The 15,612-nt window shown below is 59.0% G+C and overlaps 2 protein-coding genes across 2 annotated transcripts in view; one reads left to right on the top strand and one right to left on the bottom strand.

The window, feature by feature from the left end:
• FYCO1 (FYVE and coiled-coil domain autophagy adaptor 1) overlaps positions 1-15,612 on the top strand; it is a 74,290-nt gene that overhangs the window by 44,233 nt on the left and 14,445 nt on the right.
• On the bottom strand, positions 2,811-8,242 carry CXCR6 (C-X-C motif chemokine receptor 6). The gene is made up of 2 exons (XM_030305857.1): positions 7,993-8,242; positions 2,811-4,974 (listed from the first exon to the last, which is right to left on the bottom strand). Exon 2 carries the CDS (start codon positions 4,951-4,953, stop codon positions 3,928-3,930), a length of 1,026 nt encoding a protein of 341 aa, XP_030161717.1. The 5' UTR covers positions 4,954-4,974; positions 7,993-8,242; the 3' UTR covers positions 2,811-3,927.

The raw sequence follows: 15,612 nt of genomic DNA, 5'->3' as shown, positions 1-15,612 counted from the left end.
TCGCAGGGCTGGGCCTTGGGTCTCTCGGCCTCCGCTCTGCTTCCACCCCGGCCTGGCCTCCCCTTCTGGTCACGAGACGAACGGGCCATACGGCCGTGAAGAGCTTGATCTCCAGAATCCGACACCTGGTCGGTGGAGCGTAAGCTGCCACCTCCAGGTTCCGTGGACTGGGGGTACCGCAGCCTCCCGAACTCAGTGCCCTCCCCTAGGAGAGATGGGGACCGTCCCCCTCTGGGACCGGCAGGAAGATTCGATGAGAAGGGTGTGCGTAAAGCGCCGAGCCTGGTGCCTGGCGCCTGGGAGGCCTCCCGTGGAGGCGCCTCATTTCTGTGATGTCCCGCGTGTGTTGTGATGCCAGGCGCTGAGCCGGGCCCGTCTCCTGCTTGCGCCTGGTACCCCAGTGTTTCTCCAAGGAAAACCTCTCCCAGTGCCCAGTGACACTGAGCTAAAGTCGTCGAGACGGTCCCTGACCCTCGGGGCACCTTTGCCAGTAATCGCTTTGTAACTAACTGGTACTTCCCGGTCAGAGTGCTTTGCTGGGGGGCTGGGGTCGGTTGATCACTGGCCGGGAGATGGGACGCCTGTATCTCAGACACAAAACGAGAACAGGATACGGTAGTGACCGTGAAGGCAAAAAGCCACCTTGTGCTCGGGTTAGCCCAGCGTTCTCCCCCTTCGTGAGGAGGACGGAGCTGGCGGGTACCTTGAGCGCATCCGCTGCAGGAAACCTCTGTTGGCCAACACTTGGGGGCAGAGAAAGAGGCTGTTCACCGGAGTCCTAGCCCTGGCTGTGCCGGGTGAGCTTTGGCGGGTCTTAATCTCTCTGAACTAGTTTCCTCACCTGAAGCATGGGGACGAGCGCGCCAGGCCTCGCGCGGCTCGGTGTTGGGAGTCCCCACGGACCGTGGAGGACCGGGCGCATGAAAGAGGCACCGCCTGGGGGGCCCCTTGGGGGAGGAGGTCAGAGTGACCACTCCCTCCACTCCTGGACCCCGCCAGCAGGGGAGGCTTCAGCCATTCTCTCCCGCAGCACCAATCCCTCCGTCCGGAATGCTCACTGAGATCATCTGGGCTTCTGGCTCCCGGGCGGCCCCTGGAATCGGGGTCACCCCATGTTCACCACCCGTCCGGGCGGCCACGCGGGACCGCTAATGGCCCTGAAGTGTCGGGGACATGGCGAGGGAGTAGCTTGCCCGCGGACCCCGAGGCCGCGCTCGAGGCAGCCTGGCCCACCCTTCTACAGCCCCCGCTCCCACCTGCGCCCCGTCGCGCGCTGCTGCGTGTGAGCACAGTCAGGGGAGGAGCAGAGCAGGACCGAGGCCGGGAACTTGCGCCCCGTGGGGCTGTTGTGTGGACAGAACGAAGTCACGTCGTCAAAGGCCTCCGCTCCCGACGCGGGCTGTGCCGGCCTCTGTTGCCAGCACTGCCCTGTGCCCAGGGGAGGGCTGGGAAGAGTCCCGACTCTCAGGCGTAGCAGATGAGAGTCCAGAGGAGTATAGGGCCAGTGAGGGAGAACACACAGAAGGTAAAGGAAGATTCTGCTGCTGTGCCATTCCTGGGTTTTCCTAAGCCTTAGAAGGACGCATGCAGCCCTTTTGCGGGGAGCCTGGGGAGAGGGCGTATAACCCAGGCCTGGGGCGGGGCGGGGTGCGGCCTGGCCGGTGCCTGGTGTGGTTTGCCTCAGCCCGGCAGGCGCCTGGTTGGGGAGAGCCCAGCGGCCCCGTTGCCCCGGCCAGGCAGCCCCCAGCTTGGCCCCCACGGTGCGCCGTCCGGGCCTCACGGGCACTCCTGGACGGAGGGCCGCCCTCAGCCGGTGGTGCGGATGGTGAACTGGGCCCTAGGAGGCCGAGCACCTCATCCCGGGACACATAGGGCCGGAGCCCTGCTCTGCCCGTCACGCCACACGGCTGCGGGGCCCCCGGTTACGGCTTCTTCACGTCCTCCTTTCCAGGCAGGGCCTCCGTCTCTCGTTCTGGGGAAGTGAGGGGCCGGGGGCCCCTCCATCAGAAATGCTAACCCTTGAGATGAACGCACAAAGGGGGGGGGGGCATGTGAAACTCCCACTTTGAAGCCACTTTGTACTTTTTATTTTTTTTCCTGTTGCTTTTTTTTTTTTTTTTGTATTTGAAGCCAATTTAAAGAAGATAAAAGTCAGGCTTGTCACCATAGAAAGGGCAGAGTTTGCCATGCGAGGAAGCACTCAGTCCACAGGGCCTGTGTCCCGTGAGGCTGCCGCCCTCCAGGGTGCATTTAGGCACGAGTGTGAGACGGTACGGGGGTCACGTGGGCCTGCGAGGCCCGGCCTGTGCGCAGCTGGACCAGGGTGCGTGTGACACGCCAGGCGCCCTTCCCGCGCCCTGCCAACCCGCACGGGACAGACCTGTGGCCTCCTTGTGTCACTAGGTCTTGAGCTGTCACTGCCGTCTTTGGGGCCCTCCCACCCTCGAGTGCCCCCTGTGCTAACGGTTCTGTATGCACTGTCCCAAGTCCCCCCCCATCCCTAGCCCCCAGAGGCGGGGGCTGTTATGGCCCGTGTCTCGCCAAAACAAAAGAGGTTAAGAGATTGCCAGCTGGTCATGCTCACCAGTGAGCACCGGAGCTAGGGCTCCACGACAGCCCCGTAGCCCCACCGCTCAGCCGGGTCGGACCCACCGCCCTGCCTGTGCACTCGCTCGCCCGCTCGCTCTCTCACCGTAGGTGATTGGTCCTCTCCAGTTTGGTGAGTGGTTTTGCGAAGCATGAGCCAGAAAGGCAACTTTAAGCCGATAGAGCCGATGGCTACAAGGATCTAATCTAAAAACCACACACAAGCGTCTGCCATTTAGAAGTGCTTCATCGTGTGACCATGTTACGGAGGTGACACAAGCGTACCTCACATTTTGGGCAGGAGGTTGAAAGCCACGGTGAAAGCATTATCACTGATGTGTTCCATTTCCTTGATCGGGCTGCGCCCTCAAAGTTCACAATTTTAACTGCTTTCCCAATGCTCTGAGCCCACAAGTAATCACCTCCAGTATGTGCCAAGCATACGGTAAAGTAAAATGTGCCTGGGGATAAACATAGCTTGGAGACTTTAAAAGGGTTTTATTTCGTAGCCACGAAAGACATATGCCATTTGATATGCGTGTGTTTGTATCCTACATACACTGATACATGATTTATCTGCGTGCGAGCATGTCGGGCATTGGACAGCTTAGTTTTTAAATGAGCAAACCCACCCAAGAATCCGATTCAGAACTGCTGCTTAGATCCATGATGGTCGTAAACTCTGCTTTGCACGTTCTCCTAGCATCCTCTGGACCGCTGGGACCCTCAGCAGAGTAATTCATTTGGGCCCGTTCGTGTCCCCTGGTGTTCCTCCTTCCGAGATTAATCGAAGAGAACATAATCATCTCTCTATATAAAGGCGAAACCCGAAGGTGAGGCAGAACCTGATCTCATTTCTGTCAGGTACCTAGCGATTGAGGTCTGAGCCAGATGAACGAGCCCTCGTTTTCATGGCTGCTCTCGTCTCCCCGCTTCCCAGTGGCCAGAAGAACCTTCTGTACTGGAGAGCCTGGAGTGTCACCTGCCCTCAGCAGCTTTGTGGCCATGCTCCCCCTTCAGCATCCGGTCCCAGCCCCCACGGAGGAGGGCCTAAGGTCTTAAGGGTCGCACTTCATTCCCTCGGAGCCAGCATTCTTGGGGATGGAGGAAGGAAAGCCCTTCCGGGTTTTAGAGCCCTTCCCCCAACCCTGAGCTTTAGGCCTGAGGGTCTGAGAAGAGAGCAGATTGCGTTCATGCCCGAGAAGCAGGCTCCCACACCGGCTGCCGCATGCCTTCTCCGTGAGAATGCGTAAGTCCTAAACAAAGCCTTCCTCGTGGCGTCCAGAGCGCACAGCCATGCTCCTGTAAGCTCCTGAGCGGCTCTCCAAGCCCGGCCGAGGCCTACAGCTGGAACATGCTGGTGGCCTCCACGTGATGAGAGGCAGAACAGGTCTTGGAGGCATCGTCGGAAGACTTCCATTGACCTGAGACCCCCAGGTAAGGGAGGCAGCCAAGGTCTTTCACGAGTTTCCAGAAGTTCCTCCGAAACTTCAAGCCAACAAAGGCATAGAGCACGGGGTTAAGGCAGGCCCGCAGGTAGGCGATGGCCTCCGTCACGATGATGGCATAGTGGAAGCTGGTCATGGTGTAGTGCTCCCAGTTCGTGCTGCGGATTAGCTTCACGAGGTTGAAGGGCGTCTGGGTCAGCAGGAACGCAGCCACCACCAGGAAGATGACCTTCAGAGACTTGTGCTTCTTGAAGCCTCGGGCGCGAAGCAGAGTCTTGATTATGACCGAGTAGCAGACAATCATGGCGACCAGGGGCAGGAAGAACCCCAGTGTCATCTGGGTGGCGAGAACCACAGTGGAAATCTCCTCGTTGTGATAACCACAGACGAGCTTGTCGAGATAGAGGACGTGGCCGTAGATTATCTGCGGCAGCGAAAGCAGCAGGGAGGCCCCCCAGATGAACAGACAGATGGCCTTGCCCCAGGCCATCCGCCTCGCCTGCTGGTTGTAGGCCTTGGTGGCCCGAGCCACCGCGACGAAGCGGTCAATGGTGACGCAGGCGAGGATGAGCATGGATGTGTAGAAGTTCAAGGTGTAGATGCCCAGCAGGGTCTTGCACAGGACGTCGCCGAAGACCCACTCGTGGATGCTCGAGTAGGCCCAGAAGGGCAGGGTGCAGACGAACACCAGGTCGGCCAACGGCAGGTTCACCAGGAACACATCCGTCAGGCTCTTCAGCTTCTGGTAGAAGACGTAGATGACCAGCACCAGCGCGTTCCCCGCCAGGCCACAGATGAACACCCCCAGGTACATGCAGGGCAGAAAGACCTTGCGGAACTCCAAGAAGCGTTCGTGCCCCCAGCTGCCGTCGCTGGACGTGTTGAAGAAGCCGGGGTCCACATAGTCGTCCTCAGCCATGGCGTGCGTTCTGATGAACACCTGGGAGGCAGACACAGGAACTCCAGTCAGGGCCGAGGGGGACACCTCCTGTCCTCCCACAGTCCTGTTGCCCCACTTTTAGGGGGCGTGTAGTCATCTCCTCAACCCACCTGAGTTCTGGTCAGTGGCAGCACATTCCAGTACCCTGGAGACAGCCAGAGCTGAGGGGCGATTGCCTGGGCGGGATGAGGGACCCTGAATGGGCCCTAAGATTCTAAGGCTGTCACCCGCCTCACAGACAACACATACCTGACCCGCATGCACGGTCCATAAAATCCTGTGCCAGCTGGCCTTGAAGGCAAAGGTCGCCATGTGGTGGAGTGTGGGCATTGCCCTCCTGGAAGTGCAGAACTTTTTTTTTTTTTTTTTTTTTTTACCTATTTTCATTTAATATTTATTTTTGAGAGAGAGAGAGAGCGTGCGCGCACGCACACCAGCTGGTGAGGGGCAGAGAGAGAGGGGGAGACGCAGAATCTGAAGCAGACTGCGGGCTCCGAGATGTCAGCACAGAGCCCGACGCGGGGCTTGAACTCACGAACCGCGAGATCGTGACCTGAGCCGAAGTCGGAAGCTTAACCGACTGAGCCACCCAGGCACCCCAAGAACTGCTCTCTCATGGTCAGGCCTGCCTTCGTCCGCCCATCCTGGGCCTCATTTTCTGTTGAATGAGAGCCCTGAGCTGCTAACTGCGGAAGCTAAGCCAAGTAGCCCCCCTCCCCGGGGGCTCCACCATTGAGGAGACTTCTGCAGACCAGCAGGGGCTCGCGGGCTGACCCTCTCCCACCAGGGTAGACGGTCCGTTCTGTCTTTTCTTGCCCTTAGCTGCCTAGATTTAGGAGGTGGGGAGACAGGCATGGGAAGCCCCGGCTGCCCAGCACTGTGGCTGAGCTGGTCACGGCCGGGGAAGCGGGCAGCTGCCCTCCCAGCCCAGCCCCAGCCCAGCCGGCCCCTCACCGCCCGTCACACGACCCTCCTCCACCGGAGCCTGGTTTCCTGAAGACTTCTTGATCCCCAGGACCCTCTTAAACGGAGCATCTCCCCAGAAGGGAACATCACTTTAGCTTTCGAGACTAGCAGTTTATGCCCAAGGGGTCTCCTTGAACAAATGGAAGGCCCGCCCGCGGGGGGCCAGCCTTGCAGTGAGGCAGGCAGCGGCCACCACAGCCGCCTTTCTTGCCCGGGGCTCCCGGCCTTTCAGGGCCGTCACTTCCCTCTGCCCTGTGACCCTGCCGAGGAGCAGGGACAGGACGCGAGGGTGATGTACTCGGGCATGAGAGCAGAGGCGGCTACGGCAGCACCGGCCCTGGGGTGCCAGGTCACTGACCTGCAGAGAGCCGGCACGCAGCGGCTCATTTCCGGTGACCCAGGGCCATACCTCGCTAGCACCTCGAGAAGGCGTTTCGAGAAGGACAGGCATTTGGTGTAGCAAAGGCAGAATGTCAGCCAGCCGGACAAGGGCGTGTACAAGGAGAGATCACGTCTTCCTTTCCGATTGACTTGAGGACTCCTTGTCCTGACTGGAGACGGTATCAGCCCTGCCGGTCCTCCTGGGAACAGAGTGCCCTTTCTCTGCAAGGAGGAAGCTCGCCTTGGGGTAAGACGCCTCCGTGAAAAGCCCCTGCCCCTCAACCACAAGATGTGAGATCAGTAAGGGTGACAGGCCAGCCGTAATAACGCTACCCCGCCAGCCGTTCGGACTCCTGGGTTAAGTAGGTCAGATGATGTGTGCGTGTTCCTGCTTCACGCGGGGACAGAAACATCTTTTTCAGCTCTTAGCACATGCACAGGCGGCTCTGCTCTCCTTAAGAGTAACATCACATCTCCATTATTGCCTGCCTCCCTCTTGCCTTTTTACAAGAAAATCCTCCTGGCGCTGGCATTACACGTTCCCTCAAAGGGCCCGTGCAAACTCGCTTGTGATAATTGGCAAACTTGGGTGCTGTGCCGACGGACTGGAAACCGCCCAGCTCTGTGCAGATTGAGTAGCTGAGAATGAGTTTCCCTTCCAGAAAGGTTAAGATCATTCATTTCTTTGTCTTGAGTAGCCAAAGCCCTGTGTTGATCTATGCAACTTTTTTCTTTTTTAAGTAAAAAAAGAAGCAGTGTAAATGTCTGATACTGAACAAATCAGCAAGTTACAATTCAGACAGACAATAGAATATAGCTCAAACTATGTTTAGGTTTAGGAAGTGCTTTTTAGTGAGTCGGGAGAAAGCAGTACGCTTAAATTTCTCACAACAGAGTAAGTCTGCACAGTTAGCATTGGCTGTTAAGTATTCCAATGAATGGATGTCCAAAAGGATGTAAAATTGGTCATGATTCTGAACTTCCTTTGATCATAAACCCCTTTGAGAATCTCCTAAAAGCCACAGACCTTTTCCTCAGATGTGCATATATCTTAAGTAGGCTCCACATCCAACGTGGGGCTTGAACTCACAACCCCGAGATGGAGAGTCGCACGCTCCACGACTGAACCAGCCAGGCACCCCAGTTTTGACTATACGTTCTAAAACATTTAAAAAAAAAAAAAAAAAAAGCCCAGAATTGATCAGCAGCTTGCGTCTGGCTGTGGAGTCGGGGCTGACTTCTTTCCCTTCCCCCTAAGTCTCTCCTTTTCTGAAGTCCCTGCAGTGGTATATTGACTTACCTTGAGAAAAGAAACTAGACAGCCGCCCGAGAGAGCAGCCAGTGTTGTAAATTATAATGAAGAAGAAACGAAAATGGAGACGGAGAGATTATTCCGTGAACACATGTGGACAGTGGCCAGCCTGTCCTGGTCTCCCGGGGAGGGTACCCCCAGTGCCGTCAGCTTACGAGCACGGACTGTGCGCCCCGTACCACGCTAAGTCATTTCCACAATTCTCTAGTCGTGGGGCAAAGGCAGAATTCAGACCGAGAGCGGTCGGGCTCTAAAGTCCGGGCATTTACGCGGTACTGCACCGCGGGCAGGGATCAGAGGACCCCAGCAAGCCGGGGTTAGCACCTGCCTTTTAACTCTAAAGAAGACGGATGACTCACCAGTGGAGAGGCGCTGTCGATGTGTTGCAGAGATGAGCGTTCACAGCACAAGGTCTGCCTCTACCTGTCTGTGATGTGGTCCGTGTTTCCGTTGAATATCTTCTGAGAGCCCTTGGTTGGTGATCAGAAGAGACCCGGCCCTACCCCTGCCTCGTACCTCAGAATCCACATGACCTGCCTGCACGCGCGTAATTTGGGAGATCAGAGATAGGGAGCAGCGGCTCCGATGCGCTACCCTCCCTGCCGCCTGGCTGTGGACGCAGTCATCTGTCAGGACCTGCGAGGGTTTCTGTTTATAAACCGAAGGGGAGCAGTAAGTAGGTCTGGCCCAGGCAGCCCAGTGACGATGGTGGCATTTGTACCGTAAGATTACTTCACTCGCTAGTCCTGTCCCTTTGGAACCGTTTGGGTCTGGACCACTGCAAAGTGCGTTGCTGTGGCCTGGGTTCTGGATATGCTTGATAGCCACTGACCCCCACTCAAAAAAACGGCAGCCCTGCAAAGTCAGTGCTGTCCCCATTTTATAGATGGAAGCACTGAGGACCCCAGCCAAAATAACAGCCCTGCGTGTACACAGCTAAAAACTGGCGCTTCCAGGATACAAACCCAGGTCTCTGGAGGTGTGGACTCCACATTTCTGCTTTCCCAGCAGCAGACTCGCGCTGAGCCACCAGGCCTCCCTCCCCTGACCCTGCACCGCGTTCAGCCCGGTCCCCACCGTGGCCGGTGCACGTCTGCTGGTCACACGGGCTCCTGTGGCTCTTCCTAAGGGCAGGGTGTCAGGCGCTGGGAGCAGGGGCCAGGCACGGCCTAGGACCTAGGGACTAGCACTCAGCTCCACTAGGAGCCAGGCTCGGCGCCGGGTGCGTCTCAACCTAGCCGTCCAGCCCTCGTCCTTCACAGATGAGTAAGCAGAAGGGTCGAGAGAGGAGCTCGCTTGCCCGTGACACTCCTGTCCCCCGGAGCCGCCAGGTCACGAGGGTCCGTGCGAGCGTGGAGCTATCTGGGGGGGTCCCAGCAGAAGCTCGGGAGACCGCCAGTGGATGTTCAAGGCCTTTTGAACGAACTAGTTCAAACGCTCCCGCCACACTGGTACACACGAAACGAGATGTTCCCCTGAGGGCAGGAGCCGGGAGGCTATGCGGGGTGTCTGCCCCTGGGCGGACGGTGGGGGGACACGGGCCAGTGGACGGTGAACGAGCTGAACCAAACACCGCAGGCGAGCGGGGCCAAAGCACCCCTCCTCTGAAAGAGGACTTTTACGACAGACATCCCTTCAGAGTGAGCCAGCCTTTCATCTTGGAACCTTCGGAGCTCGGAGAGGGGAGCTTTTTTCCCCGGGGACAGGCCAGCTGTGTCGTTTGGGACCAGTCCACAGAACAGAGAACAGCCTGAGCCTTGTCAAGCACCCTCAACGCGGCCATGCCCTGCTGTCTCGGACGTGCAAGCGTCTGCACCCCGTGGGAAGAGACGGGCCTCACCCCGGTGCCCCCCACCACCGTGCGCACGCTTGCTGGGGGGGCAGGTATTTGAGAGGGCACGTCGTCACCCTTCACTAGGGGAAAGCTCTCCAGCGAAAGACGTGCAACTGAGCTGGAGGAGGGAGCCGCTCACAGCGTCGGAGTCGGGGCGTTGGGGGGGAGTGGCACAGAACCTTATTTCAACCACTTTACAAAGCGCCCGCTTGCAACTTCTTGTCTGCCGATTTGGAGTGCTCTTTGTTTTGAAGGCCTTCCTTTTCTCTGAAACCAAGCTCTAAGCATTCTTACGGGCAGACACCCAGGCATAGGTCCTAGACTTCCCCCTGGAATACTGAAACGTTTTCTAAGCAGAACTGGGGGAAGGACAGACGGAAAGCAGCGGCTGCGCCTGCTGCGGATCTGTCCTGGAAGTCAGCCCCGACCTGCTCGCTTTTCCCGGGCACCTGACGTTCCCAACCCAGAGCCCGGGGGGAGTGTCCATCCCAGGACCCCGGAGTGAGGCGGTCACTGCTGCTGGCAGAAGTCTAGCTGCAAAGCACTGGCGGATGACGGGGGCCGTGGAGGATGAGTTAGGACCGAAAGCCTCAGAGAAATAGCCCGAGCAGTGAGCTGGGAGCGGCGTGCCCGGTGATGCCTGGCTCTTGGTTCTGAGGTTAGGCATGCGGCTTTGGGTGTCGCGGTCGGACCGCGGTTACTAAGTAATTAGAAATCAAAATACCAAGTGTTCTTCATCGCTTGGTACTTGGGTAAAAAAGGAAGCCACTGACTAAAAGGAAAACTACTGGGAATTTACTTTGAATAGTAAAATGTGGAAATGCCCCCGGGTCCCACACTGCGGTTCCCCGCGCAGCTCAGCCCTGTGCTGCAAGCCGGTGCTGTTCACGAGCATTGTCTGCGAGGACGGACGTGTCCTGCGTCCGCGCTGCCCCCACACAGTGGCCGTGGGGCACCTGAAGTGTGGCCACTGCAACCAAGGAGCCACATTGTTGGCGTTTTAAAATTTTGGATGAGTTTGAGTTCAAATGGCCCCTTGAGGCTGGTGGCGGCTGAATTGGGCAGCACGTCGTAAGCAGAGAGCCGTCTCCTGACCACAGATAGAAGCTGGCCTGGGGACTGTGGACCCTGGGTAATCGGGCACAGTGAAAAGGGCTGCTTAGCGAGGCTAGGAAGGATGTCAGCAAGAGACTTAGGCCACGGGGGGCTTTTCAGGCACCCTTGCCTTCCTCAGCCAGCCCCAACAGTCAGAGGACCTGCTTCCCCAGGCAGCTTGCAGGATTGAAATTCTACAGTAATTAAATGAAAAGGCAGGCATTTTGATTTGTGAGCGGAAACTATTGTAGAGAACCAAGCCGGGGGGACCCCACCTGTGACCCCTCACCCAAGCAGGCATGGACCCCTGGACTGCATTGCCAGGGATTTCCTCACCGTCCGCTGGTCCCCTTTATTCTTAATTTGGTTCTAAAGTAGAACCTTGGTCATGTCCTCTGTTGGGGACATTTGGGACAGAAACCAGCTTACCCAGGGCACACAATCTAGACATTTATTGAGCATAGACTGGCGGGGCAGGACCCCCAAGGGACGCCAAGGTGACCAGCCCCAGGGGGTGGAGCAAGTTGACAAACAGGTGTGCGTGCCTCGAGCCAAGTTCAGCTCTCCCGACCACAGGCTCTGGATGGAAACTCAGTGGGAGAGGGTGGCACGTCGTCAGCGGTCACCATAGCTAGCAGTGGGCTCCTGTGGCCAGAGCAAGGAGAGGAGGAAGGGCCTGTGGGCAGTGAACTTGTCTCTGAGAAAAACACCGCAGTGGCAACAGAAGGAAATTGTTCTGGGAGGAGTTAGGGTGCCCCCTAGTGGCCTTGCTTTTGTTCCCCCGCATTCTCAAGCTTGTTTGTAATCCTCCGATTTAATTTTAAATTTTGTTTTAATCCTGATCTAGAAAAGTCGCTTTTCTACCGCATCCCACAGTAAGAGACACGTTTTACAGGACCACCCAAGGGGTTGCGTGCATGCACAGAAAGGCAAAGCAAGAGCCTCGTGAAGCAGTACTAACCCTTAAAACGTGCGGTATACTGTTGCATTGGTACTTTTTTTTAATTTTTTTTTAATGTTTATTTTTGAGGAAGAGAGAGAGAGACAGAGAGCACGAGTGGGGGAGGGGCAGAGAGAGAGGGAGACACAGAATCCGAAGCAGGTTCCAGGCTCCAAGCTGTCAGCACAGAGCCCGAGGCGGGGCTCGAACCCACGAACCGTGAGATCACGACCTGAGCTGAAGTCAGACGCTCAACCGACTGAGCCACCCAGGCGCCCCATATTGGTACTTTCCGTTCACGTTCTTCCAACGTTGGTCATAACTTACTAAATTGATTCATGACCCACTAAACGGGTCACGAGCCACAGTTTGAAAAGCCCTTGAGAAGAAACCTCTATGCCCCTAATCGTTACCCTCGAGAGGGCATCACCCGCCCATGCCTGCCTTGCTCAGCTCCCTCACGCAGGGTCTCAGCCTGGGCCGGCAGGGGCTGGGGACCTACCCTGGGAAGCGTGTACCCACGGGTCATCAGGGCTTGTCGTGGTCGGAGATGGGGAGCTGGAGGAAGAGGAATGACAGGTTAGGACATCTTTTATCCTCGATGCTGGAAAACCAAGAGAACCAACTACAACATCGGAGTTTATTCCATTCCTGCTTACTTGTTTCTCTCGCACGGTGTCTGCACTTTGGACGAGGATGAAAGCAAGTGGCCTGAGCGGCCTCGGGCCCTTTCTGCTCCTCAGGAGCCCCGTGTCCGTGGGCGCCAAGTGGGGGTTGTATAGTCAGTCCCTTGAACACCCTCTTGCACTGACTGGCCTTCTGTGATTCTGGATCTGGAAGCCAGTGGCTGCCAGAGCGAGGGAAGGAGGCGGCCAGGGAGGAGGTCAGACTGGGACAGCGAGGGACCAGGCTTGCCCTCAGTAGCAGCAGGCGTGGTCTCGCCGTGCCTTCCCTGGCCAGAGTGGAGAAGGCCGCGGAGGTCCTTTGAAACACCTAGCCTCCTCAAGCCAGCGCCGCCTGGAGCCCATCTGGTTCCGCCCCCTTCGCCCGCGTGGAGGAGGGACAACAGACCTCGGAGGAGGGAAGGGCACCAGAGTCACAGCCATAAAGCCAAGGCTGGGACCACCTCGGAGTGACGACCCCACCCGGAGCCACACGGCCTCTCCCGCCTCTGGAGTGCCCGCTTGCTCAGGGCTCGCCGCGCTCCGCCCCTGCAGGGCAGGGTGTCTGAAGACGGGCTGTGCCGCTTACGGCCGGCCGACCGACGGGGACTGTGTGCGGACAGCCCCGGCCGGGCAGCTGGGTGCTAGTGGGTGCCTGGTTATCTAGGCAGCTCCCCGTGCTGGCCCCGCCACCACCCACTCGCGGCGGTGCCTGACAGCCGTCTCACCCTCCGGCAGCCGACAGAGCTAAATGCCAGAGGGGCTGCTGAGCCCGGTGGCGAGTGGGCGTGACGTCTTGAAGCTCCGTCTCGTGCCGGAGGCTTCCCGGGAGGCCAGAGGCCTCTCCCTGGGCAGCACCGGCTCTCCCCCGGACAGAGGGGCCTTGTAAGTCAGCAGCGGGCGCCCTGCGAACCCAGCATCTGCCACACCATGCGTGACCCGGTCTCCAGCCCTCCGGGACCTGTCCTCGGTTCTTCCCTTTGTCAGCATTTCTCCGCCCTCTTCTGAACTTCCACGCGAGCAGTTTGCACCCCTACGTCTGTCGCTTAGCGGGCGGCGAGCGCACCGCGTGGTTCCCGCAGACGGCAGCGGCCGTCCCGTGTGCGCCGGGCCTGCTTCCAAAGGGCCCTCAGCCCAGGGAGAGAGAGGACCCAGAGAAGAGAAGGAAGGCCCGGGGTGACCGGGGCCGTGGTAGACGGGGTGCAGGGAGGAGTGGGAAGGAGGGCTCGCGGGTGGGAGCAGGCTGCACCTGCCTGTGTATCTGCCCCCGGGGATCCCCCTGCCCTGTCGCATCCCCCACACTGTGCACACCGCGCCGTCCGTGCAGGTGCACCACCACGTGTGCCGACGCCGCGGCCCCATAGGCGAGTGACAGCCGGGACAGGCTTCGCGGAGACCCGCTGGGTGTCGTCTGCTCTAAACCACCGCTTTCTGCCCCCACGCGGAGAGCCCCTGGCTGCTCAGGGGGACCTTCGGGTAGACCGTCTGCAGCCGCTCCCCACGGGCACATCTTGCATCCCGACCTGTCCGTGTCGGTGCCTCTCCCTGTGGAAGGATGAATGTCCCGCCCCCGTGGTCGTGGTCGTGGGGCTTGGCCGTGGGACTCGCCTGGCAGTGAAATGTCAGCAGCGGCGGGCGGAGAATCCCCTGCAGGCAGAGGTGATGGCTGCCGCCTCCAGGCAGAAGCTCTGGGCCTCAGCCGCTATGCTCTCTTGAATTCCTGGTGTCCCAGGGACCGTATCAGGTCAGGTCCTGAGCTCAGCTGAGCGCGAGGATCCCCAGGCATGGCTGAGGGCCGCCCGCGGTGCCGCCCAGACTGCGCCGTTGGCCGGGCACACCGGTTTTCCAGCACAAATTGCGGCTGCGCAGTGGGTGTGAAGATGGTGGACAGAGGGCTGTCTGAGCACGTGGTCCGGACGCTTGCTGCCAGCCACTGACCTTGCACGTGCCACTGTGTATGCTGAGACCCCCCCCTTCTTCCAGCAGGATGCTTCCAGCTGTGTGTGTGTGTGTGTGTGTGTGTGTGTGTGTGTGCGCGCGCACGAGTCTGCCTCAGACGGAGAGCGTTTGCGGGACGCGGCCCGTGCCCGAGTCAGTGTCCTGTGCGGTGCCCACCCCACCACGGACCGGGGCTGACCTCTCCAGGCACTTCAGCAGTAGGCGGGGTGGGGTGGGGTGGGATGGGGCAGGACTGAGTTCACTCAAGTTCCTTCAGGGCCTCAGAGGTCGAGTGAGTGTCCCCCGGGGCCAGGCTGGTGAGAACCCAAGGGTACCTGTTGGCGGTGGGAGGGGGGCGGTTTGGGGCGCACTGACCTCACCCCAGAGACCTCTGGGGAGAGCCCTCCGGGCAGTTGAGAAGGGGGTTATTGTGACGTTTGGGGAAGAAGCTATGCCGGGTGGGAGATCTTCCTTATTGACACCTGCCCACGGGGCAAATGGCTCTTCTTTTCTGGACCTGAGTTCTCTCTAAGCAGAACCGCACACTCAAGCTGGTTGGGTCTGACGCCCCACTCGGCCATCGGCTGAGCGGACACTGGGGCCTGGCAGGGTGAGCAGGGAGCTGGAGTCGGGGCGTGGGGCTCGGGCCCGCCTCTCGGGAGCTGCCTGTGCCTCTGTGGCCCCGTCAGTGACGAGGAGGCCTGCAGTCTGCACTCCCAGAACAGGGGGTTCAGGAAGGGCTTAAAATGTCCCACCATCAGGGCGCCTGGGTAGCTCAGTCGGTTAAACATCTGACTCTTGGTTTCGGCTCAGGTCATATCTCACAGTCGGTTAGTTCGAGCCCCAAGTCAGGCTCTGTGCTGGCAGGGCAGAGCCTGCATGGGTTTCTCGCTCTCTGCCCCTCCCCCGCGCTTGCTCACTCTCTCGCAAAATAAATACACATAAAAAACTTAAAAAAAAAAAAAATCAAATGTCCCACGATCAAATAAATGCAGGAACGCTACCTTTAAATCCAGGAGATGAGTTTGCTGCAGGGTTCCTAGAACCTCGAACTTACTGTGTAAATATGCGGGGACTCTCTACGAGAGGGCGTGTGCTGCCCTCCGCCCCTGGCCCCGGCGTCCCACAGGGCACTGTGCGGAAAGCACGGTGTGTCTTCATTGGCAGCTGGCACCACCCGCCGGCTCTCAGTGCAGCCGATAGTGGGCTGTGAGGGAAAGAGGCGATGTGGACGTGGCTTAGGTCCACTCTCTGCCATGGCCGTGCCCCTCGGCTCCCTCCTGGCCCGCACCGTTCCCCGGGTGTCTGTCCTTGTTGCCCCCGAGATGGGCCAGAGCAGGCTTGGCTGTCATGGGTCCCCAGGCGGGACCCACGGTGCTGCCCACTGCTCCGCTGGCTGGCGCGGGGTCGGGCGGTGGTCCTTTGTGTTGCGGGCGGCCCCTCCCTATGCCCACCAGAACCCCAGCAGGGAAACCACTGAGGCCTCGTGGTCTTCTCCCCATCCTGCCCG

Source organism: Lynx canadensis, chromosome A2 (genome assembly GCF_007474595.2).
Source record: "Lynx canadensis isolate LIC74 chromosome A2, mLynCan4.pri.v2, whole genome shotgun sequence".
NCBI classification, from domain to species: domain Eukaryota; kingdom Metazoa; phylum Chordata; class Mammalia; order Carnivora; family Felidae; genus Lynx; species Lynx canadensis.
The sequence above is the reverse complement of the archived record's forward strand: the minus strand, read 5'-3'. Positions and strand labels throughout refer to the sequence as shown.

What these genes read in the sequence shown, in the direction of transcription:
- CXCR6 (XM_030305857.1), bottom strand. Translation starts at nt 4,953, where the DNA reads ATGGCTGAGGACGACTATGTGGACCCCGGCTTCTTCAACACGTCCAGC.